Below are 25,123 nucleotides of genomic sequence, written 5' to 3'. Positions count from 1 at the left end.
TCTGCTTTTCTCAAGGTACTTGCTTTACACCCACCTAGAGCACCAGCCCATATCAGCACTCGGACCAGCCTCATAGTTGTGTCTCCTTGTCAAAATGCTTTTAATTAATACGAACCAGGAACAAACTGTTCGTTTTTTCACATACCCAACATATAGGCGTCGTCATTCATTCACCTTCCTTTTTTGCCAATTTTTACTGAATTGGTAATGTCAGGAGCTTGTTACTGCATCTCAAATCAGTTCTCCGGGCTCAGTGATAATAAGAACAACAGTAACAACCATGAAGCTATTGCACAGAGCTGTCAATTTGAACAGCATGGCTGGATTAAATGTTCTTTACATTTGGTAAGCCAGCAAATGATCAGTGTTGTTGATGATGACCCTGAAATTATCGAGAGTTCAGCTGTACTCATAGGTGGTTTTTTTCATGAGAACACATGTCCTTTGAAACAAGAAAAGTCTCAGCCCCTAGTACTCCAGAGATATTAGTGCTCCCATTGTGGGGGTGATCAGTGCGCTCCCAGAAAGAAGAGAGAATATGACAAAATTGGGTAATTGAGAAATGATGTGCCTTGCAGATGGACAATGAGATGATGTGGAGAAAAGAAAAGGGTCTTGGAGAATTAAAGTAATTAAAATCTTTGACTTAAAAGGGAGCCCAAAGAGCGCATTAGCATTTATCTCAAAAGCAATTGGAAAGGTGATAATATAATGTAAAAGGAATAGAAAGCAATACTGGAGGGGTCCAATTCCATCTTTGGATGATTATTTATCACTCTCATTGACTTCAGTGGAAGATGAACATAGAGATCTGAGAGCAGAGTTTTGGCTGGAAGAATGAGTATAGCAGATATAAAATATACTCAGAGTCGTGACTCTGTCACAAGAACACACCATAAACTATCTTGAACTTCACTGTTTTGGTGCAACTTTTTCCCATCCTGTGGTCAGACAGTTTAGCTGAAAACCAGTCCAAACAGATTCCTGAGGAACCCTGGCCCATGACCTCTGGGGAGCACCTTTTCAGTCCCTCTCCTTCCCACCTCCCACATCTTCCTATACAGTTACAAATACAGATGTATCTCTGGCCAGTAAGAGAAGAAGAAATCCTCTTTTGGGGCCTGTGTTTATGCTGTTTTACTGGTCAACAGCTAGGAAACAACTGTCCCCTTTTTACATGTCCAAACTCTCCTGGAACCCACATGGGAGCCGGTGAAGAACCAAGAGCTCCTGTGCTGCTTCCAGCTCACCTTTGCAATAATTTACCTGAGCTGTAGTCATATTGCCTCAGTAGAAAAGAGAGATTGATCAGAAGCACTAACTTCCATAAAAAATCTATTGAAACATAGAAAGAAAAGAAAAAGATTAATGAGGCCAAATATTGATTGATTTACATGAAAGGATTCATTGTGTAACCCACACAATTCCTGGGTGTGGTGTCCTGTCCCATCAAGACCATTTAGAGAGAGAGATTAATGAGTCTGCTCTACAGCCTTTGCTAACAGCCATGTGGCTTTTAACTCATGCAGTCAGGTCTCAGGTTCAAGCCTTCCTAACAACAACCAGAGTCTGTTGGTGTTACAAGTGGGCATTGTAATGCCACCGGCAGGAGCACCGCCAGCTTGTTTGGTGCCCTAGGCAGCAGAAGGTCCCAGCCCTGAAATGGTGCCCCTAGCAGAGGCGGTGGCAGGTTCCGCCCCCGAAATACTGCTGAGGACCGGGGTGGCCAAAGATCCAGCTGCTGCAGTCACCATCCCCCAAATGTTAGCGCCCTAGGTGACCACCTAAGTCACCTAATGGATTGCGCCAGCCTTGGCCACCAGACCCCAGTTGTCAACAGGAAGGATTGAATTTGATACCTCTGAAGCTTAGTGCATGAGTCTCGTCTGCATGAGCTAAAGCCAACTGACTGTTTAGCTAAGGTTGCAGAGCAGACTCATTAATCTCTCTCTAAGTGGTCTCGGTGCCACTACATGGGACAGAGCACCACACCCATGAGGTGTGTGGGTTACAATTGCATATAAGTTAATGGTTGAAAGAAAATGACATAGTAATACTATGACACAATCAGGAAACAGAAAAAATGCACAAATTAAAAACTTAAAGCGTGTCTGTGTGTGCGTGTGTGTGTTCATGCGTATGCTAATGCAAGTGTAATTCCATTAAAAATAGAGGGCAAAAGGAAGATCAGTGGTGTCCAAATCCAAGAAATGCTATTGCAAGAGATGTAGCTGGATGTAAAGATAAAAGTATATTGTAATGTAGCATGGTGCTAAACTCTGCAGTGCTTTACTTCCCTTCAAGCCTGATCCAAAGCCCTTTGGCGCCCATGGAATGACTCTAAATAGCCCAAAGTGAGTGTTTCATGAGCCCAAGTGGCCCATGAGGTTGTATGGAACAAACAGGCCAAGTTCCGCACTGCCTTCCACTCAGGGTAACAGGTCTTAGTGGAGTTGCATGTGGTGTAAATCAGCCCAGAATATGGGCCAAAATCTTAAGCTCCTTGAGGCTTTGCTGAGCTTTGACAGGTTAACAGAGAGCATATTCTTAAGTGTAATAGAGTTTTTTCAGCTTTTAGTAGCTGTTGCTTGCTAGTCTGAGTACAGTTGTGGGTCAATTAAAATTTGTTCTCCTTGTAAGGATTAATTTTGCCTATCTCTATTTACACGGTGATAAGAAGTGCTTACCTTCCCCCGTCAGTCTGCACTGACGAATCTGAGGAATAGAGCAGGTCATTTCGGATTCGGTTATGTGCGCTCAGATCTGGAACCTCGCCCTTCCTTTGATGCGCCCTCACCTTTTGGGAAGAAATGAATCCTTCAGTTCATTTCCTGTGCCCAGTTTGCCCCTTGCGGTGAGAGGTATTCTTGGTCAGGAGAGAGGAGGCTAAGCAGAGTTGGAAAACCTCCGATTTGCCTTTAATTTAGGCATCATCTTTTGAAAAACTAGCCTTGCACTTTTCCTGGCAGCTGTGGACAGCTCTACTTCATGTAACTTTTATAGCTATTAAGTCATTTGGGGTTGAAGCTGGCATGCAGCAGCTGGGGAAAATATTTGGATCTGTCCAATCAAGAATGTTCCTGGGGCACTGGTTGTGTTGCCAGAGGCTTGCCAGTGAAAGTGCTCGTTAGCACCGTGGACTCTGATTGGCTGCTAAAGTTAATGACAGGCATAGATTCCAGTCAATTTGTGGACTGGTTTTGGAGCTGTGTTAGGCAGGCTGTGACCTGGCAAGGCTGGCTCTGGGAGATTAAGGGTATGGAATGACTGTGGCTGGGTTGTCTGCCTCTGCCCGTTTGACAGATCTGGAACGTGACTGGATCCGGACTGGCCAATCTGAGTCACAGAAAGCAAATTGCCAGTTAAGAAGTTACCCTTGTTGTGTTAAATTTTCCATCACTTTGTTGGAATCAAGAGCAGAGTGCTCTTGAGGGGAGTTGTCATTCACTGTTGCCCTTACTTGTGCAGTGAAAGAACTTCAAATAAAATAAAGACTGCAGCTGGTGCAGAGAGGTACCAGTTTCACTTCCCTGCACTCCTGGAGGCTGCTGAGGTGATATACAAGGAGCCTGATCCTAAGCACATTGAAATCAGTGCAAGTGTTTGCATTTACTCAATGGCCTTTGAATCCTTTGGCAGGCTTCATCATGTCCTATTGTTGCCTACTGCCACTCCCTTCATGGACAGCACTGGCTCCATATTCCCCTCGCCCATCCTTCCACTGCAAGGGAGGTTTCCACCACTGCAGTTCCATCCTGGTGGATTTACCAGCAACAGGAATTTGTGCTTGCACGGACTGACATGGACCCTATGCTGAAACTGGCTCTCATTTTTTAAGTTTGCAAAATATAAGTTTATTGATTTGCCCCCAGGTGCCTTGCACTCAGATAAACATGCAAGTCACTGGGCAGAATTTTCCCTATAGCGTGTTTTATCATTTTTCCATTGCACGAAAGTATTACTGTATATTTTGAGTTGATATCCAAACACCGCTTCTAAATGCTGAATATACAGTGTAAAAAGAAAAGCACCCTAAAGTAAGAGAGAGTGGGGAAAGGGAAGAGAGAAACTAAATGAATATTCTGGATTTTAATTGTTTTGAGTATTAGAGTCAAGGATTCTGACTTGTCAGCATCAGTGTAATTGGACAGTGTTTCCCGCGTGTTAAAGGAGGTAAACCCTGCTTTTTCCTTCCAGAACCCTGTGTTGTGTAAACGAGCTGATGGATGAAGATGAGAAGGACAGGGCAAAGAGGTATGGATGGACGTACTGAGCACTGGAAGGGGTGTGCGTTAAATCTCTCTCGTATGTGGAAACGTAATAAGATTTGCTTGCATTGTGACTGGAGTGCTTTCTGGGGCCCCAGTTAGCTACTGGGTTTCAAAGGCAAAAATCCCATTGAGTTCACTGGAGCAAGATTGCATTCTTTATATGTCAGAGTTGGTGCAGGGACAAATACGCAGCCGTTTTCATCACCCAGTGGTGCAGCTGACGCCCAAGAAAAGGCTAATCAGCTCTCAGGGATTGCTAGGTTACATTGTCTTGCCCTCGGGATCATTGATCATCCGGTCCCTGTTTGTTATGATGATTCTGTGCTCCTGGTTGGGTTTTCACTGGTTGGGTTTAAGTATCTTGTTGGAGGATGATTTCTCTGTGAAGTTTAGAGGAGATTCCAGTTTAATCCTAGGTGTGAATTCATCTCTCTTAATAAAACTATTACCTTTCTAATTGGTCTTTGGACTTTCACTCCAAATACAAATGGACCCGAATGAAAACACAGGGTCTGAGATACACACAACCCCCCAAATCTGGTGTGGGGAGTTTGCTTTCAAATCTGAACCTAGATGGGATTTTTATAAAATACCCATTCCAGATCCCACGAGCAGGAGCACTTGTTGACACGAATGAACTTGTCAAAGATTTTAATTGCAACTAGTGCTGTCAGTGTCTGCCTGCTGCAAAGTAGGGTCATTTGTGATACTAGCATGGAAAGGAACTTTATGGAAGAAATTGCACATGGACATGCTTCCTGCTTTACTATTGATTTAAGAAAGGGGAACACTTTATTGAAACCTTCTTAACCATTATTAAGGCAGGTTGGGAGTTGGTGTGTGGTTTCTTTGAGCATGGTGTTCCTACTCAGTTCGGATTTTCAAACTATTGCGTGGCCTCAATTTTGTGCAGTTTTTTCACAGCCAAGTTTTTCTGGGCACAAAACTTGTGTACGCATGTTATACTTGTATGCAGAAAGCAGGAAATAGGTATCTCACCCATTTGGGCACACACAATGCAAAAAAACAGTCCTGAAGAAACTACTCAGAAAACGATGAGCATACACAGTCGTGACTCCAATTTCAGAGGCCAGGTGAAGAGCCCTTTGAAAATAATGCATCTATTGGAACTGAGTGACATTTTTCACATGAAAGTTTTTTGTCAGTGAAAAATACAGATTGGTGACATCAAAATGTTTTGCAAATTCATGTCAATTTCATGGAATTGTTTCAGTCAAAAATTTGGAGAAAGTGAAACATTTCAATTTTTCAGTTTGAAATTACTTTTCAAAATTTCCTTTGATTTTATTGTAAAAAAAAATTAATTTTTATTTTTATGTTAAAAAGGTCAAAATTGAAATGACACATTTTGATTTTGTCACGACAAAAATGTTACTTTTTTCCAACTTTTCGATTTGCTGAAAAATTGAAACAATTGTTGGTTTAAACCAAAGCAATATTTAAAATATCATTTAAATTGGCAGCAAACCAAAAACAAAACAAAACCCCACAGCTCGAGCATATATCAAATGACCACTTCTTTTCAAAAAACTCCACACAAAACCAACCAACCAAAACCCTGCCGAAGTAGATAAACATATTCACTCCAAAGAATATCAGTGGTTTTTCTAACCTCCAGATGTTCCTTGTTCACTGTGAGCTTAATCCTGCTGTGAGATGCTGAGCACTCTGGCCCCCGTCCGGCAAAGTTCTCAAGCACATGCTTAGCTTTAAGCATAGGAGTAGACCAACTGAAGCCGATAAGACTGTTCACGTACTTTAAGTTAAGCGTGTGCTGTCGTGCTTTGCTGGGCCGAAGCCTCTTAGGAGCTTGCGGGATCGAGACAATCACCCCTTGCTTTCCTCAATGGTGTTTGTGTTTTGATCAACCAGGGCATCACGCAACAAATCTGAAAAGAAAAGGCGAGACCAGTTCAATGTCCTCATCAAAGAGCTCTGCACGATGCTGCAGGGTCATGGCCACCCTCTCAAGATGGACAAGTCCACAATATTGCAGAGGACCATTGACTTCTTACAGAAACAGAAAGGTATGGGATCGTGGTCGGCCCTCTCTTCCCGCCCTTCAAGGAGTGGGTGAGATTTGCTAAGGGAGTCAGAGAGCAGCTGGCCAGTGCTTTATTTCTGAGGAGAACAGGGACACCGAGCTGCAAAACAGCACAGTGGTGGGAGTGGTGCGCAGAGCAAGGGGTAATAGCCAGAGTCAGCTTCCAGAGGAGGTTGAATTATCTGATGCAGGGTTAAACCACAAAGCACTTGAAAAGGGGCGTGGTTGTAATGTGCAGCTCTAGGCCAGAGCCTAGCAGTGTGTCTAACTACAGAGCTCTAGTCCACTCCTGCCCTCCGTACTCTCTGGCATCCCTTGATTTGCTCTCCCTATCCCTTGCTCCCCACTCTACATTATCTAATTCCTTGCTGCTCTGCCTTCAGTCCTCTTTTCTCTTCCTCATCTCTCCCTCGCTGCTCTGCCAGGTTCTGCATCCCAGTTCTCCATCTCTCCCATTTCCCAGATGCCCCGGCCCTTGCTGTGTGATCTGTTGCCCAGGCTCTCCCCACAACCAGGCTCCCTTTGCGCCCGTATCTCTTCCTCCCCATGGCCCCTTTGCTGTTTGCTTTCTCCTGACTCCCAGACCTTTCCTGCATTCTCCTGCTTACCCACAAACCCCCAAGTCTTATTTTTCCTGAATCTGCCTCCCTGTGTTAATAGGGGAGGGGCACCAGATGACTCGCTTCAGGGCTGTCTCCTGGCTCCTTCACACAGTGCAAGACATGCCCCCAAACAAAGCAGAGTTGGCCAATGGCTACCAGGCCAGGGCAGCAGATGAGCCTTGGGTAGCGTGGGGGAAAGGTATTTCGTATTCTCTTTCTTGGAGCTTCATGGAGCATGTCAAACATTCATATGAACAAGGGACAGCTGACATCTGGTAATGCAAGTGCTAAGGGATGCCCCAGGTGGCCGCCTATGTTGCATATAGCACCATGAATTGAGTAATACCCCCTCCTGTGGTCAGATATTGCTGTCTGTGATGCCACTGTTAATCTGGAGTAACTCCATGGGCTCTGAGGGGATTACTTTGAGTTTACACTGACTTAACTGACCGCAGAATTTGGGCCCCAATCTTCTTTTTAAAATTATTCTCACACCTCCTTTTCCACCTCCTTATGTCTTCCCCTTTTCTTGATCTTCCCAATGACATTCGCACGATGATGGAGCTGAGACTTCCATGTAAGAGGAGATTATTCCTTGAAAACTCTAGCACTACCTCAAAAATGAAAAACAATCCAGCTGACGTGGGTCCTGTTGCTTTTCTGATATTTTCTCTTTAAGAAATCACAGCGCAGACCGAGGCCTGTGAGATTAGACAAGACTGGAAGCCTTCGTTTCTTAGCAATGAGGAGTTCACCCAGTTGATGTTAGAGGTAAGAAGAAATGAAAGATTTCTGAGGGTGGGGGAGTGGTGGGCTCAGAGGTACAGGGCCTTTCATCTCTCGGTCATTGCATCCGCTAGCAAGTACCGAGACTACACAGCTCGTTCCTGGAGAGCATTGACTGCCGTTAGATTATTACTGTTACTGTTATTGTTTGTGTTATGGTCTGGAAGCCTCCGTCCTGGGGCAGGTCCCCATTGTACAACCCAGAATAATAAGATGGTCCCTGCCCCAGACAGAGTTTACAGATGATAAACAGCTTTCTGTTACTATCCACCTGGTCTGGCTTTGAACAGGTGGCAAATCCAGTGTGGGGGAGAAAAGGGTAGGGACCCCCCGCACAGAACAGCCAGCAGAGCTGACAGAGGACAAAAGGTGAATGGACCTGGAGATTGAGCAACTCGCTCCCTCCCAGGTCTAGCCTGAAGCCTGTTGGCAGGGCAGGGTGGGAAAGCCCGCACTGCTGTTGCATGCCTTGTGCTGTACCTCTTTTGTGCCTAAACAGAGAACAGTGAATCCCACCCCGTTTGCCAGCAATGCCTTCGCATGAAACGGGTAGAGGAGAAAGGCCCTGGTTCTCGCTTACAAAAGTTCTTAGCGGGTGGAGACACATCCTGCAGAAGAGCTGAGATTTCTGCCAGCCTTTCTCAGAGAAGGCAGCTTCTGATTCCATGTCGCATGCTGCTGTGGCTGTGAGTTCTCCCATCCTTTGAAGTCAGTGGCACCAGAATAAGGCTGTATGCTGGGCAGCATTGCAGTGTCTTGGTTATTTCTTTTCGTCAGGATGTCATGAGTGACCTCCTTGGAAAAGTCTGTTCATTCTTTCCGGGAGTTGCTCTCACCAATCAAGTTAGTTCATTCGGGTTTAATCAAAACAGACACCAGCCTGAGAGATGGCAGGGGGAGGGGAGTTTGTAATAGCTCTCACTCTGTGTGGCCCTATCACACTGTGTACTTGTTTGTTTTTTAGTCACAAAGCTAATCTGTGCTGAGACAGTTTGAGACTTATATTTTCAAGTCTCTGTTGCTCTTCATGCTTGAGCCAGGGCAGAGTGAGTGAGGAGGAGAAGTGACTGGAGAAGGGGGAATGGAGGATACTTGTACCACCTATCTCTGCTGCCTGTGAATTAAACTACAGATCATCATTAGCGTTGGCATTGGAAGAGATTGCTTTGTCTGTTGTGCTGACCGGAGATAAAACATTCCCGACCTTGGTAGCTGTCCTGGAAGAATAGAGGCCTGGGCTAGTAATACAGGAAGGAAACACACTGACTCAGAATGAAGGGAAAGAGAACTTCAGCACCAGTGCTGAGTTCCCCATCATGTAAGCTCAAATGCTTCGGGGCCCTGGTAACTCAATAGAGTTTACACATGCTATTTATACATCAGAGATACAGTCATCCAGCAAGGGAGAAGTAGAGGCAGCCATTGTAGATGAGAAAAGAGAAACCAAACTAAAGTAAAAAACCAATCATTTCTGTAATTGGCTATACAGGTGTAAGCAAAATAAATAACTTTTTAAATCTCATTGGCTTCAGCTATAAATTGATAAATCTGTGTCTATCTGTCCTGTGCTCACCATGATGGTGTTTGGCATCTGTTAGTCAGTAGGTTAACGATTGCGTGACTTGCTACATATAATTGGAGTCACTGAAGTCAGCAAGATAGTATGGGCGGCGAATGAGGAATTTGACATCCTATATCTTGCTTCATGTTAAATCAAGATTCCGTGGATGCAAAATACAAGTTAAATTAATGCTAATGAGAAAGTAATTAGTTAGAAGGACTCTGAATGAGGCACCATGTTTAATAATTACTTTTAGTCTTTCTATGCTGAACCACTATGGATTTATGTTGGTTGCAGAGTGTTAGAGGCATCACTTTTGAAAACAATGACTTCTATATTGTATTTGAAGTACAGGTACATTCTTATTTTTCTTCCTGCCTTTTATCATTAGGCATTAGATGGATTCCTCATTGCACTTACCACTGACGGGATTATTATTTATGTATCTGATAGTGTCTCCTCTCTTCTTGGACATTTACCGGTAAGTTCTAACAACATAACGCTTGGACGTCTGGTTTTTAATTTAGAATGTCCAGATAGTTGCACACCTGAGGCTCAACAAGAACATCCCATGGCTGGTGCAGTGTGCATACTCCCGCAGCAAGCTCTGGGATTGTGCACACAGAGCCCTCACAGAGCTTCTTCTGGGGCTGTGTGATATAGCTGTTCCATCGGCCAGGTGGCCTTGTGCCTACCATGCACAGTCTGACCCTAAGATTGTCATAGAGGAACAAATTCTGCCTCCCCCACTGAAATCAACAGCAAGATTTCCATTGACTTCAGTGGGGTCAGAATTTGGCCCTGTGCAAGAAATAGCTTTCTGACGAAGCATAAGAAGGATATACATTGTGACTGATATTTGCCCTCATTTCTCAAATGAGGTAAGGAATGGAGTCCATAACCTCTGTTTTTCAGAGGGTGGGATGGATGGCAGGAGAGAGATCACTTGATCATTACCTGTTAGGTTCACTCCCTCTGGGGCACCTGGCATTGGCCATTGTCAGTAGACAGGTTACTGGGCTGGATAGACCTTTGGTCTGACCCGGTACGGCTGTTCTTATGTTCTTGTGCTCTAAATCATATCTTCCATTCTGGCTAGTAATACTATATACCTGACTAATATCCACTGCCACGTTGCATACTGGAAGTTGCAGCATTCCCCACTTGGAGCCTGCTGGGCTGTGAGATGCTTCAGATGGAGAAGCACTGTATGACTTCACTTTTACTGAGAAACCCGTCATGTGCTGCAATCTACTCACACAGCTGGTGTAGTCAATTGCCATTCAGTTGTGCTTTGTCATACACAATATTAGCCAGATTGTATCTGTCATGGAGGAGAGAACTAACTGGATGAACGCAATGCCTTCCTTGGCTTATGAATCCAACAGTCCTTAGGGAGTATCCCAAATTGCACTGAAATCCCTAAGTAATAGATTTTGCATTAGGATCTCTGACTTAGCTTTAAAAAATGCAGAATCATGGTAGCCACAGCTTTCTTTCTGTACATCTGAGGCCACTTATGTGTGTTGTTTATTCCACCAAGTGTCTGGAAAATATTGTGGCCATGGAATGTGCTCTTGATAATACTATTTTCAAACAACGTACAGATGGTGTGAGGGCTAAATCGCCCCACTTTTGATCAAAAGCACATGGGCATCAGATGTGTCTGAGGCCTGAGGTTTCTGGGAAGAATGTGTTGCACTGGTAAGCAACAATCTGGTACAGAAGTTGTTTCTATTCCCTCAAAAGTGTAGTTAGTTCTACTCTTTGGTGCCAAGCATGTGCATATAGGATAGTTTGTCTACCTCTGATTGCCATATGATTGTAAATGCTAGTGTAGAGAGGGCAAAAACGTGTGTTGCCTTGTTAGTACAGCAGGTCAGAGAAGCTTCAATGAAACCATATTCCATTGGCCTATGCGGACCCGTTCACCTCGAAATGCTTTGTGAAATCGGGTTGATTTCACTGGAATTCTGTATCAGAAAAAACCACGGGAAAACTTTCTGATGATGTTGAAATGATGATTCAACACTGTTGCATCAAAACATTTTGGTTCCAAATGTCCTTTTTGTTTCTATTTTTAAACGTTGTTGTTATGCTGCATTATGTTATACAAAATATATTTACCAGTTGAAATTGAAACAAAACATTTCAATTGACCTGCAAGCATTTTTTTTTTTTTTTTGAATTTTCCTTCATGGAGAATTTTGAAATGTTCAGGGTTTTTCTTCCAATTTTTGGAATGAAGCCAAATTTTGAAATCTTGAAATCCTTTGTGAAACAGAACTTCCTTTCTCCGCACTGCTCTGGTTGCTATTACAAAACTATCAACAAATGCTTGTTTCCTGGAACAAATATGTCTGTAGTGTCAACACTAGAAATTACAATCCCCTTGGTTAATTCAAGAAACTGAAAGCCCTGTGTAGATTCTGGAGTTGACACCTAGCTATGATGTGAAGGGATTTGACTTCAGAAATTCACTCACAAACACTGTTAACTTTGAGTTACTGGATAGCTGAATGTGAACTAACTATGAGGGTTGTGCCAACTCACAGTGTGTCTGTTGCTTGATAGAATGCTCAGGTGCTACCCCATTCCTAGTGTAAGCATCTTCCAAACCTCCTCCTTGGTACGCTTTTCCGCAGCTCTGGTGTCAGGTTTATTGGGGCTTCCCTGGCTTTAATCCTCTGAATGATGGGCAGATCCAGGGGTGCTTAAGTTTCATAGAAGTCTCTCCTCTGGAGTAGCACGAGGTTCCCCATGTAATTGTTTAGCTCAGCCTCATTTTACTACAGATGTTATGATGTGGATAAACCTTCATTTTTTTTCCATATTGACCACTGATTTTTACACAGACTCCCCCATTTATTTTCGTGGGGAGTATCATGTGCAGACTCATGTCAGGATATGGCCACTTCACCTTGACTGATCCCTTAGAATATGTGCTAACTACTTAGGCTAAACTATCTGCTCGTCCTTGTATTTATCTGTGACCGTCTGAGTACCTTTCCCTGACCTGAAGAAGAGCTCTGTGCAGCTCCAAAGCTTGTCTCTCACCACCAGAAGTTGGTCCAATAAGAGATATTACCTCACCCAGCTTGTCTCTCTAATATCCTGGGACTGACACAGCTACAACAACACTGCCTGCTTTCTATTTATGTCAGACAAGCAGAGAGTAAGATGAATTTTCCCTGTACAGAAGAAAACACAGGATTAATGTTTCTGCTTATCTAGGTTTAGATTGTAAATTTACTTCCCTCTCTGATTAGGGGTGTTGTGAGGATAAATACATTAAACGATTGGGAAGTGCTTTGACATCAACTCATGAATAGCAGTATATAAGAAATAGATATTATTATTATAATTATTACAATCTGTCTTGAGGAAGAGGCGGTGCCTCAAGAACAGCAGAGAGAATGAGACTCACAGCTCCTCTGTCTGTCTTCTATTTAACATTGTCTAATGTAACTTCCTTGTGTTAAGTTGTCCTGTTAAAATGACTGCATCTGCCCACCGTTCTACCCATTAATCGAAGTGTTTGTGCCTCTGGACGGGTTAACGCTGTACTGCTGAACATGACAAAGCATTCTTTTGTATCAGTCAGATTTGGTGGACCAAAATATATTAAACTTTCTGCCTGAGCGGGAACAGAGTGAAGTGTACAAGCTCCTTTCTCCACATGTGCTCATGACAGATCCTATTGCAGCTGATTTTCTAAACAGTAAGCATATCTCAAGACTATATTTAAGGGGGAGATTCTAACCGGCAGACGGCTCCCAGGGAGAGTAACGATGCTGGCTTTTCTGTTACATAGTGCCAGTTCTCTTTCACAGGTTTCTAAAACTTCAGCACATCATTAAATTTGGTATTTGCCCTTGGATGTGTCACGTAATCTTTGTTGTTGTTTATTTCTAATCCCAATAGAAAAAGCCCTTTCAAGTCAATAGAAAGTTTCCCAGGGCCTTCAGCCAGCTTCACTGGGGCTAGTGTATCGGGTGCGGCAGTGTGCATACAGGGAGGGCAGTGATTTCTAAAGCGCATAATGTGTTGCATGCTAATCGGTCTGTGTAGCCCCTGCTCGTGTGCACTAAAAGTTCCCTAGTGCCCTTTAACAGGGTGCTCTTTGAGAGTGGTTGTACGTTAAAGGGCACCAGGAAACTTTTAGTGGGCACCAGCAGGGTCATGGATCAATTGGTGTGCAACAAATTAGTGGGCTTTAGAAATCACAAACCTGCCACTCCGCGTAGCCAAGCCCTACGGGACCTTGAGTGCAATCCTGGCCCCACTGATGTCAATGGCAAAAGTCACTTTGACTTCCGTGGGCCCAGACTTTCAGCCCTAGTATAGCACTATAAATAGGAGGCTGTAGAGACTGGGGTGGGGGGTACTTTTTCTTAACCTAGCAGACAGATGCGTTTCAGTAGTTGCTGTTTATTTACTTTGGAATATCGGGAACATCCCAACAGAATGTGCGCAGATACCACAGTGACGGGGTCTGTATAAAAACCTAGATAAATTAGATAGATGGACAGTGTGAAAGTGCAGACATAGGAACTGTTAAAAATGTTCTTTTCTTTCTCTCTTTTCAGCTGAAAAGCAAATAGAGTTTTGCTGCCATTTAGCAAGAGGAAGCTTAGATCCAAATGAGCCCCTAACATATGAATATGTGAAATTTGTAGTGGATTTTAAATATTTTACTCATGGTAAGTTATTGCTTCAGTCCATGCTGTCTTTCTGCCTCTCTCATTTATCCTCTGTCTTTGACCAGAGCCACCTTAAATGCCTTGTTGCACTTTAAAATGACATGTAAGCAGCAGAATGGACTGTGCTACTGGTGTGCGAAGAGTAATTTTTCACGTGACAGAGCTGGGGTCATCATTGGCTGTAAGGGTGGTGGTGGAATCCTCTGATTGTTTTAGCTGATTTCAAAGAGACACTAGCAAATAGTTCAGACGCTACATTTGGCCTGGTGGTGCTACACATTTTTGAAAACAGTCCAGTTCATTCAAAAACAACGTAAAATGCTCCGGTTCGCTCAAAATGACACTTGGAAATGTTATTTGTACCCTCAGTTTGTATAGGATATCTGCAAAACCTTGAATCTTCCAGGATGGTGGATACAAAAATGGCCATTTCTTGGAAATAAAATAAAATGAAGGGAGAGAGAGGGTTCAGAAATGGCATCAGTCGTTCTTTTTTTCTCCCACTTCCCTTCTGTTCTTCACCTGATAATTTTAATAGCAGTCATACTTTTTGAAAGCCTGTCATAGCATGTTCTTTTCTTGCTGCCAGATTCCAAAAGGACCCCTGTTATGAACCACTCTACATCAACAACCTTGAAACAACCCCTCCTGTCAATTATTTAGAGATATAGGATTTCTGTGCTGTCTTTAAATGAATGGTGGTGTGTGTGTGTTTGCTCTGGCACTGGTTGCATAAGATGTATGAGAAGTTTAGTTCACCATCTTTCCCATGATAAGCAGCTCAGGAAAGCAAGTGCTGTTTGGTTTACCACTCTCTATAGGGCCAGGCCACATGCATTATTTCTAATTACCAGCATTAGGGCAAAATTCTCCTCACTAAGCCACGCTACATGTCTCCATTGCATAGTCTGCATCCATTCCTGCTAGTGAACTTCCTCACATGTCCACGTGGTTTTTCTGCATGGAACAAATGCAGAATATGATCCTCTGGATCAGTGTTTCCCAGACTTGGAATGCCACTTGTGCAGGGAAAGCTCCGGCGAGCCGGGCTGGTTTGTGTACCTGCTCCGTCTGCAGGTTTGTCCAATCGCAACTCCCAGTGGCCGCTGTTCGCTGCTCCAGGCCAATGGGAGCTGCTGGAAGCGGCACAGGCCGAGGGACATACTGCACAAGCAGTGGAACAAGTTTGGGAACCACTGGTCTGGATCAATATCATACATGCAGTGCAGCTAGGAGAAGAGAATTTGGCTAATCCGCTAGTGAATTGTTTGCAAGTAAACAAAGGTTCATGTTTTCTGCTGTTTTGCTCTGACATGGTAATTAGAGTGAGATCTACAATGAACAAAGATCATTTTCCCTAGTAGGATTGCTAAAGAGATTTTCCACCTCAGGTAGATAGTTGAAAAAAACATAAACAAAACGCAACGAAAGTAACAAACAAGAAACCAGCAGCTGAATTTCACTGTCTTTGTTTTAATGAACTTTACAGTGCATCTTGCCAGATACTTGACACCATGCAAGGCACTGCATTTAGCCATATGGAGTGGAAATCCATCAACCTCATGCATATATATACCTGCCCCTGGAAATTTCCACTACATGTGTCTGACGAAGTGGATATTCACCCACGAAAGCTCATGCTCCAAAACGTCTGTTAGTCTATAAGGTGCCACAGGATTCTCTGCTGCTCTTGCCTTCTTAAGGTGCTTCCGGCTGGCAGGCTTAGGTTCATACACTTCAGTTGAGCCGAAGCTCTTACAAACAGGTTTTCTGCAAAGCTGAGGATTCGTAGTTGCACCTGTGTAACCTTTCCCATGATTGAGCCAAGAGAGTCTAGATAGAGACAAAGAATCCACCAAATAAGTCTTAAATGATCATCATTTGAACAAGTTTTAGGGGGGCATGACTTTGATTGGCTTTGAGCTGTGCATAGAAGGAGCTAAATTGTTCAGATTTGTTGATTACTGTATCTCCCTTAACATTTGCTTCTTAAAATGCTGATTGGCTTGTGTTTTGATGTTTCTCTAGTGCCTACACCCTCCTGCAATGGCTTTGAATCAGCTATTGCAAGAGCATTCAGGTCAGCCACAGAAGAACAGATTTGCCTCGTAGCAACTGTTCGTCTTGTTACGCCGCAGTTTTTAAAGGTGAGAGCCCTCGGGTCGTGTTTCCCTTTTTACACCAGGGATCTACAGTCGATTTTAAAAAAAGATGCTTTCACCACAAGCGGAGTTAATGGATGTTCAGGTCTGATCGTTCTGAAAGGAGAAATCTTGCAAAGGGGCCTTTAGTCCTGCACTTTGAGAGCTGGGCAGTGAACTATTCAGAGCAGAGGACCTGCGGATGAGTGATGGTGCTGTTTCATTTTGGGATGCAAGTTAGCGTCTAAAGTTTGCTTAAGAATAGTGAAGAACAAAACAGGCTCTCTGAGCATTATTGATTGCATTGCCCAGAAAGTGCAGAACTGCGTTTGAGAAGAACCATTGATGATAGCATGAGAGGAGCCTCCTTGAGCTGTATGTTCAAGAAATTATGTGGAAACATGGTTTCCAGCCAAACCCCTGGAAAAGCTGTATCTCAGAAAGAAACTTGCCAAATTCACTGACTGTGTAAGAATACTGCCTGCTCTTTTCTCACCGTGGGAGCCAGACTTTTATAACCTACTGTTTATCCACAGAAGGGCACTATGCACATAATAATGATAATAAAATTCAGTTGTGGCCCATTCACTGCCAGAGTGTTAGTTGGCAGAGAAATCACCTGCACCATTGGTTTATTATTGTTTATTTATTTGTATTAAAATAGCACTTAGGAGTGAATCAGGACCCCATTGTGCAAGGTGCTGTCAAACACAGAACAAGCAGACGGTCCCTGCCCCAAGGAGCTTACAATCTGCTAGACCTTGGCATTGACGTCCTTACTCAGAGAACTCTCATCTAAAGGCTGGTGTATGCTGCAATGTTAGATTGACCTGGCTGTGTCACTCAGGGGTGTGAAAAATGCATTCCCTGAGAGACGTAGCTAGACTGACCGAAGCCCTGGAGTAGACACCGCTAGGTCAGCGGAAGAATACGTCAGTTTATTCTCCAAAGAGTCCTTGTATGTGTTATCAAGCTGTTTTGTCCCACAAGCCATTTTCCTTAGAGTTTAATACTAAAATGCGCCCACTGTTCTGCAGGAGCTGTGCAACATTGAAGAGTCATGTGAAGAATTCACATCGAGACACAGTTTGGAGTGGAAGTTTTTATTCTTGGACCACAGGTGAGAGGGTTGTTTTTCAGATATAAATACAACATGTGGTGATTGAAGAATACACAAACCATGGTTTAGAAAAGGAAAACTGTCCAGTAAATGGGTCTGAGCCCCCAAGCAGAATATTTCACAATAAATTAGAACACTAAGGTGACACGGATCAAAGCCTTCACTTCACGCCTCCTTAAAAGCTTTGCTCTCTTTCATATTTAAGGGCAGTAAGAATCTTTGTTCGCCTTCCATTAATGTGAGCTGGATATACAGCACATCTAAAAATGTCCAGGCTCATTGTGGTACTAAATAAGTTATTAATATAGAACCATGTGGGCCATATTCTCATCTAGTGTAAATTGACAGAACTCCATTGATTTCAGTTGGCAACAGCTGAGAATCTGACTCTGTTCTTTGCCCTGTTGATTTCCATCTTGATATAGAATTAAAGGTTTTTTTTTTAAAAAAAAGAAACAAATTAAAAGACTAGATAGTTGTAATGATTGACTTATTTTGACTAAATGGAGATAAGATACTACGTGGGAGTGAAATAGACTGGAGATCACTTGGTAAAACTTTTTTAATTATAAAAGGGCAGGTGTCCTTCAAAAAAAAGCATAGAGCCTTTGTACTCTTGCATATTTGTGTGTGTGCATGAATACCTAACAGTATTACACACGTTCCCTTCTTTCGTAATGCACAGTAGTACTATCTCCGGAGAGCACAAACTCTAGCCATGTACTTACCACTGCAAAGACCAGGCTGAGAAATCAAATTCCTTTGCTGAATGCTTATTTTCTGAAGAAACCCAAATATCACCCTGTCCATTCAGAGAGAGAGAGAGAGAAGATATTGCAAGAAATGAAAATGAAATTAATATATTAATCAGAATAACTGCACTGGAAATCTGGTTAATGTAACTTTATCTGAATTGAAATCAGTATATGCAGTAGCCTAAATTTTTAAAAGTGGATGTCTAAGGTTAGGCTAAGCCAATATTGAGATATTGAAAGCAGTGACCTAGTTTTCAAGGGGCCAAGCACCCAGCAACTTCTGTGAGGAAAGATCCCAGGAGCCGGCTAGGAGCTTTATTGAAATATATCCAAATGCCTTGTGATGAATCTGGAATGTGACTCGGAGAGGAATTCTTCTGCTTCAGTCCTGGTGATATTCCCTGTGAGGAAACCATTGTTCCTGAGCGTAAATTAAGCTAACAGAGTCGTTTAGCTGGAGTGTACTGCAGTGCCTGATGTAAACAGTAAACATGGAGCTAGGAGCATACTTTCACTCATTCAATCATTTGTTCAATGCACAATTTAGTAGAATAGTAGGGGCACCCTGAATCTTTCATAGAATGTTTTCAGCTATTTCTCGATGATCATTTTCCACGTTTGCGGGCTGATCCTGAAAAGTGCTGAGAACCTAGGAGTAGCTGGTGCTGAGCTCTACTCAGAATCAGGGCATCATTCACTCAGACCTAGGGACTACGATGGAGCGCAGAAGCAGGTTAGGACAGTTCTACTGAGCTACATAAACATCGACCAACTAGAGACACCTGGAGCCTGAAACTACATATAGATGTCGTTTAAGGGAAAAAACAAACGGGATGCTTTTATATTGGTCTGTTTCTGTTCCATATTCTACTTTTCCTCCATTGTTCATTGCTCAATTACAGTATTGCTATGGTATCTTCCCCTGCAATCTCTGCACTTCAGTGATAACTTGAAGTCCATCTCTTCACACTGCACACAGTCATTGATCTCCTACTCAGAAAACTTGAACAGTTCCTTTAGCACAGGGAATTGCAGTGACTAAGCTAGCTAAAAACTTCAGATTGCTCCTTCCCCAATCCCAGGTTAGAAGCATTTTGTGGTTACATTCTCAGCTGAAGAATCAGTTCCTCTAAATTATGATGACATATCTGAAAGCACTGCACTTTCCTGAGCCGCTTAAAATGTTTGTCTGGCATTCATCTGAAAGACATTATTGTCATGAAGATAAGTGTGTTATTACAGACCCAAAAGATATTGCCTTGGTTGCATAGACGGACAGAAATAAAAGCCAGTTTAATAAATACACGTTCTGCCACATTTAACAGAAATCTGGATCAGATTAAAAAAAGGAGCACAGTGCTCTGTAAAAGATATTTTGGGTAAATATGACTGTGCTGTTTGTGTTATGGTAGGGTCCACTAGGCACTTTCCCCAGCTGTCCCAAAGAACCCACGATCAGAGAACGCTGACATTTGCTTCTCACAGATAATTAATGATGTAGGAGCAGGTTTCCAGAAGTGCTGAGCTCCCAACTGAGAGCTTGTGCTGCCTCCTTGTGGCCACAAGAGACTATTATGGCATCCTGGTGTAAGGGTCCTTGGCCACCCCTCTTTTACCCCAACCAACCTCCTTTTGCAGGTGCAAGGAGTGTGTAAGTTGTGACAGACCTGGGTGATCCACCCATGGCTGGCTATGCTGTACTTAGAACCAGTTGGTGTTGATGGAGTAGTGCAAATTGTCCCTAAAACGGAGGAGAATCTAGCTCTACTATAGCTTTTTCTTTACTTGTGTCACGTCGATGTGCATTTGGTGTGCTACTCTGTCTCCCTCTAGTGGTGGCTAGGTTGAATCTAGTGGTTGATGACATTTAGCTCAGGCAGTAGAGCAGGGGTCGGCATCCTTTCAGCAGTGCTGTGCCGAGTCTTCATTTATTCACTCTAATTTAAGGTTTCACATGCCAGTCATACATTTTAATGTTTTTAGAAGGTCTCTTTCTAGAAGTCTATAATATATAACTAAACTATTGTTGTATGTAAAGTAAATAAGGTTTTTAAAATGTTTAAGAAGCTTTATTTAAAAATAAATTAAAATGCAGAGCCCCCCAGACCAGTGGCCAGGACCCAGGCAGTGGGAGCGACACTGAAAATCAGTTTGTGTGCTGCCTTTGACACGTGTGCCATAGGTTGCCTACCCCTGCAGTAGAGGCTCATGCATTAAGATCCAGAGATACCAGGTCCAGTTCCCACTCCTGACAGCCCCAGTGCTATGCTTCACCCCTGATCAGAAAGCTCCAACATTGCTTAAAGGTGGCAGCTGCATTTAGTTTGCTGTGTTGGCTCATCAGCAGATGCTATTTATCTCTTAGGGCCAAATCTATCCTCCCTTGTGCCAGTGCAACCGTTCATCGGGAGGAACTGAGAGAAAACTGTGACCCTTACTCGTTTTCTGTTTCATTTCATCTATTTCATTAACATATTAAAAATAACCCCAAACTTTAAAATCTGAAACTGTAAAATCCCAACTAGCGCCATAGTCTGCTTCTGCCTTGGGAGTGTCCCATATAATGGGCTACAACCCGCTGTCAAGATCAGTGTGAGGTTTGCCATTGATTTCAGTGTGAACAGGATTGGACCCATGAAGAATGTAGCTGTGCTGTGCTAGTGTGTGGCTTGCTCTGCTATCTACATGAGTGTTTGTATCGCTTCATGAATGTTCTAACTTAGAACCAAAGCAGATGATAAAGATCTGTGAAGTTATTCTGGCTATTGCATTTCCAGTACTGGTTTGCGTTCTATAGCACACGTCCTACTGATAGTCTCCTGTTAGCAGCAGCATCCTCAGATATTCGGCTCCTTCCTTGACATTTTTGTCTTTCGGATGTGGGCAGTTACCATGTCACGTGCCTACCTGGCAACCTCATCTTTTAATTGGCACTTAGCCAGCCTGCACCAATGTAGCGGTTGTAATCTTTTCTCATAAATCTTAGTTAAGTTTGTTTCTGTTCTCTGAACTCTTTCTAAATCTGTTTGACCATGTGGTGTCCAGAAATGAATGCAATATTGCACTGGAGCTGTATCATGCATCAACCAAGACTGGATCTTTTTCTAGAAGTTATGTTATAGCTCAAAGAGAAGTTTCGGGTTTGGTGCAGAAATTAGTGTACCATGGCCAGTGTTTTGCAGAAGGCCAGATTAGGTGGTCATACAGGTCCCATCTGACCTTAGAATGTCTGACTCCAGAGAGAGCCCAGTCCAATGCCACGAGAGTCAATGGGAATCTTTCAGTGGGCGTGAATCAGGCCCAGAGGTAGAGTTTCCTTCCTGGTTTCATGATGCTGGGCATACAGCCCAAATTCACACGTGCCTTTTTCATGTCCTGTTGCACTGCAAACTCCTATCGACAGGGTGCTGTCCAGGGCTGGCTCCAGCTTCTTTGCCGCCTCAAGCGGTGAAAAAAAAGAAAAGAAAAAAAAATGTTGAGCTCCCGCTGAAGTGCCACCGAAGAAGAAGAGATAGAGTGAAGGACCTGCCACAGAAGTGCTGCCGAAGAACCAGACTGGCCGCCCCAATACCAGACGGAGTGCTACCCTTTTCTTTTGGTCGCCCCAGGCACCTGCTTTCTTCGCTGGTGCCTGGAGCCGCCCCTGGTGTTGTTCACTGTTTCCCAGGATTCTCCCTCCTTTTAAATACAGAATCTCTGTTTTGGATTATTCCGCCTCCCCACCCCCAGCTGATTAGCTTGCATTTTCCTCAGCTGAATCCATTTTGTTATTCTGTGCCCATATTTCAAACCCCTCGTGGCACTGGCCTTCCACAAAATGGTATTAAGACACGCCAAGAGGAGAACGTGCCTGTGTTTTTATGCCTTCAGCCTGTTCCTGTGCAGTTTAATTTTAAAACATGAACTACACCGGGAATATATTGCCGCATTTACTCAAGAGGAGTGAACTGAAAATGCAGTAGGTAAACTGTGCCGTTCTTCGTAGTGTCATCACACCCAGCAGCCAAGTCAAATGGACAGTGAAGCAAAGAGAGGGGCAAGAAGCCAGATAAACACAATATGGCCAAATGTTGCCTTCCAGAGCAGATGTGGTGTTCCCACTGAAGTAACTCGGAGTTGCACATACGCAGCCGAGGGCAGAATTAGGCCTGTTCTTATGTGCAATAGGTGTAATAATTATATCTTTGGTCCCGACTCGCAGTGTTGTGTGATGCTAATTATTTCCCAGGTGTTACCATGACCTTGTTCTCGTGCGGTTTGTTTATCACTTCAGTATTGTAATTGCGCCTTTTTAAAAAGTTATCATTTTCAGCTCAAAAAGCTGTAACTTAGTATTGGATTTCTAAATGGTGACTTGGAATTGGAAGCTTGGCCCTTGTTTGGTTTCCTCCGTTCCCTGTTCATCTGCCATAGACATCAGAGACCTGGAGATCAGCTCGACATCTGTCTGAAGGAAAAGCTTTATTCAGTAGAATGCACCAAAATCATTTTGCTGGTTTCAGTTCCCCAAGCTGTGCCATGGGAATAGATTACTTCTCTTTTACCCAAGCATATCCCTACATCCACCAGAGAGTCCTGCTTAGGGCTTCTCTACATGAACACTTAGATTGTGGCAAGCTGGAGTGTGAATCTACCCCATGCTAGTCTGCTGCACACTAAGTGTCCATGCCGCTGGGCATTAAAAGTTCCCTAGTGCATTTAATCTGCACTCATTGCAAAGCAGGGTAGATCAAAGCACGCTATGGGACTTGGATTGCACGTCAGCAGGATCCACGCAGAGAGTTGATGCACGGCAAGCTGGTGCGGAGTAGATTTATGCCCCGGTTTGCCACATACTAAGTGTTCATGTAGGCAAGCCCTTACTATTTCTTCTACGGTTCCTCCCCAGATGACATTTGCACCCAGCCTACTGGATAATTTTACACAGTCTCCAGTGTATTATGCAGATGAACATCCATAGTATTTCTTAAGCTAACAACCATGATTAATGAATGAGTCACTTGCACACATACGTGCTTTTCCATACACCCATGTAATGAATAGACGAGGAAACAATAACAATACCTCCTCATTTACTCAGTTTTGAGATGCTTGTCTTTATTTCTCCCTCTGATACAAAAAAAACCCCGATATCACTCCCAGCTTTTTGGCAAGGAGATATTTGGTTTTTAGTTTGCTAAAGATCTGCCAAATGGTCATCACATTAGGTTTTGTATTTACGTCTTTCTCTTTCCTTTTATTCTAGGGCCCCACCTATTATAGGTTATTTACCCTTTGAGGTTCTGGGAACGTCAGGTTATGATTATTACCACGCTGATGACCTGGAGCTTCTCGCTAGGTGCCATGAACACTGTAAGTTCCTGACAACATGAACTTATGAGATCTTGTGCAAAAATGTATATGTTTATTAGGGAAATTCTTCCCTATTCCTGTAAAATATGGCTCAGTTCATGCCTAACGAGGGAAGATGAATCCCTAGGAATCCATTATTTTATCAAGGCGAGTTTTATCAGTGAGAATTTCCCCAACGGGCAGATCTCTGTTTTGTTTGGGCGCTGGAAGTGAGTTGCCCTAACATGCGGTTACACTGCAACACTGGGAGCCAGAGCGCTTGTCCTTCGTTCCTGACTCTGCTGTTGTGTTGCTGTGCGAACAACCCTGATTCTTGGCATGCATCCGATGAAGTGGGGTTTAGCCCATGAAAGCCTATGCCCAAATAAATGTGTTAGTCTCTAAGGTGCCACAAGGACTCCTCATTCTTTTTGCTGATACAGACTAACACGGCTACCACTCTGAAACTTGATTCTTGGGTTTTTGCTGATCATCACAGCTGCTGAGCACTCTCCATTCCCATTGTCCTCCATGGGACCAGGCGTATTTAGCACCTCTGGAAAACAGGCTATAATTAAGTTCTGAAGCAGGTTATAATTAAGTTCTTTGTGCCTAGATTACCCATCTGTAAAATAAGCATAAGAGCGCCACCTTATTAAGTTGTTGTGATACTTAATTACTTACTATTTGTCAAATGCTTCTGCCATACTCAGACCATTTCTCCAGATTCCCTGTGTACAGATTCCCTGTTGGCTCAAACGGGTAGTATCTGTCTGTCAGTCTGTCTCTCAAATCAATCCGAGAGGAAGGGGTAGTTTTATCAAAAGTGCACAATAACTAACTCCATAGGGCGGGGGTGGCCAAACTGCAGTTTGGGAGTCGCACGCGGCTCTTTTACTGCTAAAGTCTGGCTCCCATTGCTCCCCCATGTCCTCCCTTCTCCACCTACCAGATGGGGCCAGGAGGGAAGCTCAGGCTTCTGTCCTGCAGCAGAGTGGTGGGGTTAGGGGCTTCTGCCAGTTATGACTCTTGAAGGGAGGGGCACAACCGCCCCCCCCAACAGCTTGAGTCATGCCCCCCGAGGCACACTTCCCTTCAGCTGGTAGCTCCCCGTGGAGAACCAGCTGCAAACAGCTGGGAGCTGCAGGAAGGGGCTGCTGCTCCGCGCTGTTTGCTGCTGCCTCTCCCCATTGCCGCAGCTCCCAGCTTGCCTGCTCCAGCAGCTGCCGTGCAGGAGGGAGTCCCGGTGGCACCATGTGATCAAGCAGGGCCAGCAAATCCCTTGGCAAAAATCTCGGGGGGGGGGTGACCCCATGTTCCCTCCCTCCCTCCCTCCCCCCATGCATCCCTTCTGGCTCCTGCCCAGCGGGGTGGGGGGTTTGGGGGCTTCAGCCCCATGAGGCACGGCTGCCAGGGCTCAGGGCTTCAGCAGGAGTGGGGCTTAAGCTGTGAGCCCCAGCAGGTGCACCCCGGCTCTCGAACGTCTGAAGATCGTTGTACGTGGCTCCGACGGTCAGTAACTTTGGCCACCCGGCTCGGTATAGTTGTACAATAAGGAACTAACGCAGGTGTATGTGTAACCCCTGCCCTCTGCTGGATAGAATCAGAACTGTTCAATAGTGTGTCACAATCCTATATTGCTATAGGGCCAAACTGTCTTCATAGCAGAGGGCTGTCTGTCTTGGAAACATCCACGGGAGGGGTGGGTGGAGGAGTAAAACCTCCCTGAGTTTTCATCCTGGAGTTTTCCTGGGATTTTTGCAGGGACAGTTTTGTGGTTCCCTGACA

At 43.9% G+C, this 25,123-nt stretch overlaps 1 protein-coding gene across 2 annotated transcripts in view; it reads left to right on the top strand.

Annotated features, from left to right (window-relative positions):
- Window positions 1–25,123, top strand: part of PASD1 (PAS domain containing repressor 1) — a 75,374-nt gene that overhangs the window by 25,472 nt on the left and 24,779 nt on the right. Inside the window, exons 2-10 of one of the 2 annotated variants that reach the window (XM_032769455.2) lie at window positions 4,198–4,254; window positions 6,165–6,319; window positions 7,618–7,709; window positions 9,677–9,766; window positions 12,886–13,006; window positions 13,875–13,988; window positions 16,017–16,135; window positions 17,167–17,249; window positions 23,250–23,356. In XM_032769455.2, coding sequence (XP_032625346.1) covers window positions 4,223–4,254; window positions 6,165–6,319; window positions 7,618–7,709; window positions 9,677–9,766; window positions 12,886–13,006; window positions 13,875–13,988; window positions 16,017–16,135; window positions 17,167–17,249; window positions 23,250–23,356 — 913 coding nt within the window. In that variant the 5' untranslated portion in view covers window positions 4,198–4,222. Of the gene's footprint in view, window positions 1–4,197; window positions 4,255–6,164; window positions 6,320–7,617; window positions 7,710–9,676; window positions 9,767–12,885; window positions 13,007–13,874; window positions 13,989–16,016; window positions 16,136–17,166; window positions 17,250–23,249; window positions 23,357–25,123 lie in introns of those variants that run through there. The other variant, XM_032769456.1, reaches the window with a different exon arrangement.

Source organism: Chelonoidis abingdonii, chromosome 8, assembly GCF_003597395.2.
Source record: "Chelonoidis abingdonii isolate Lonesome George chromosome 8, CheloAbing_2.0, whole genome shotgun sequence".
In the NCBI taxonomy this organism is placed as follows: Eukaryota; Metazoa; Chordata; order Testudines; family Testudinidae; genus Chelonoidis; species Chelonoidis abingdonii.
Note: the sequence above shows the minus strand (reverse complement) of the source record. Positions and strands in the feature narration are given on the sequence as shown.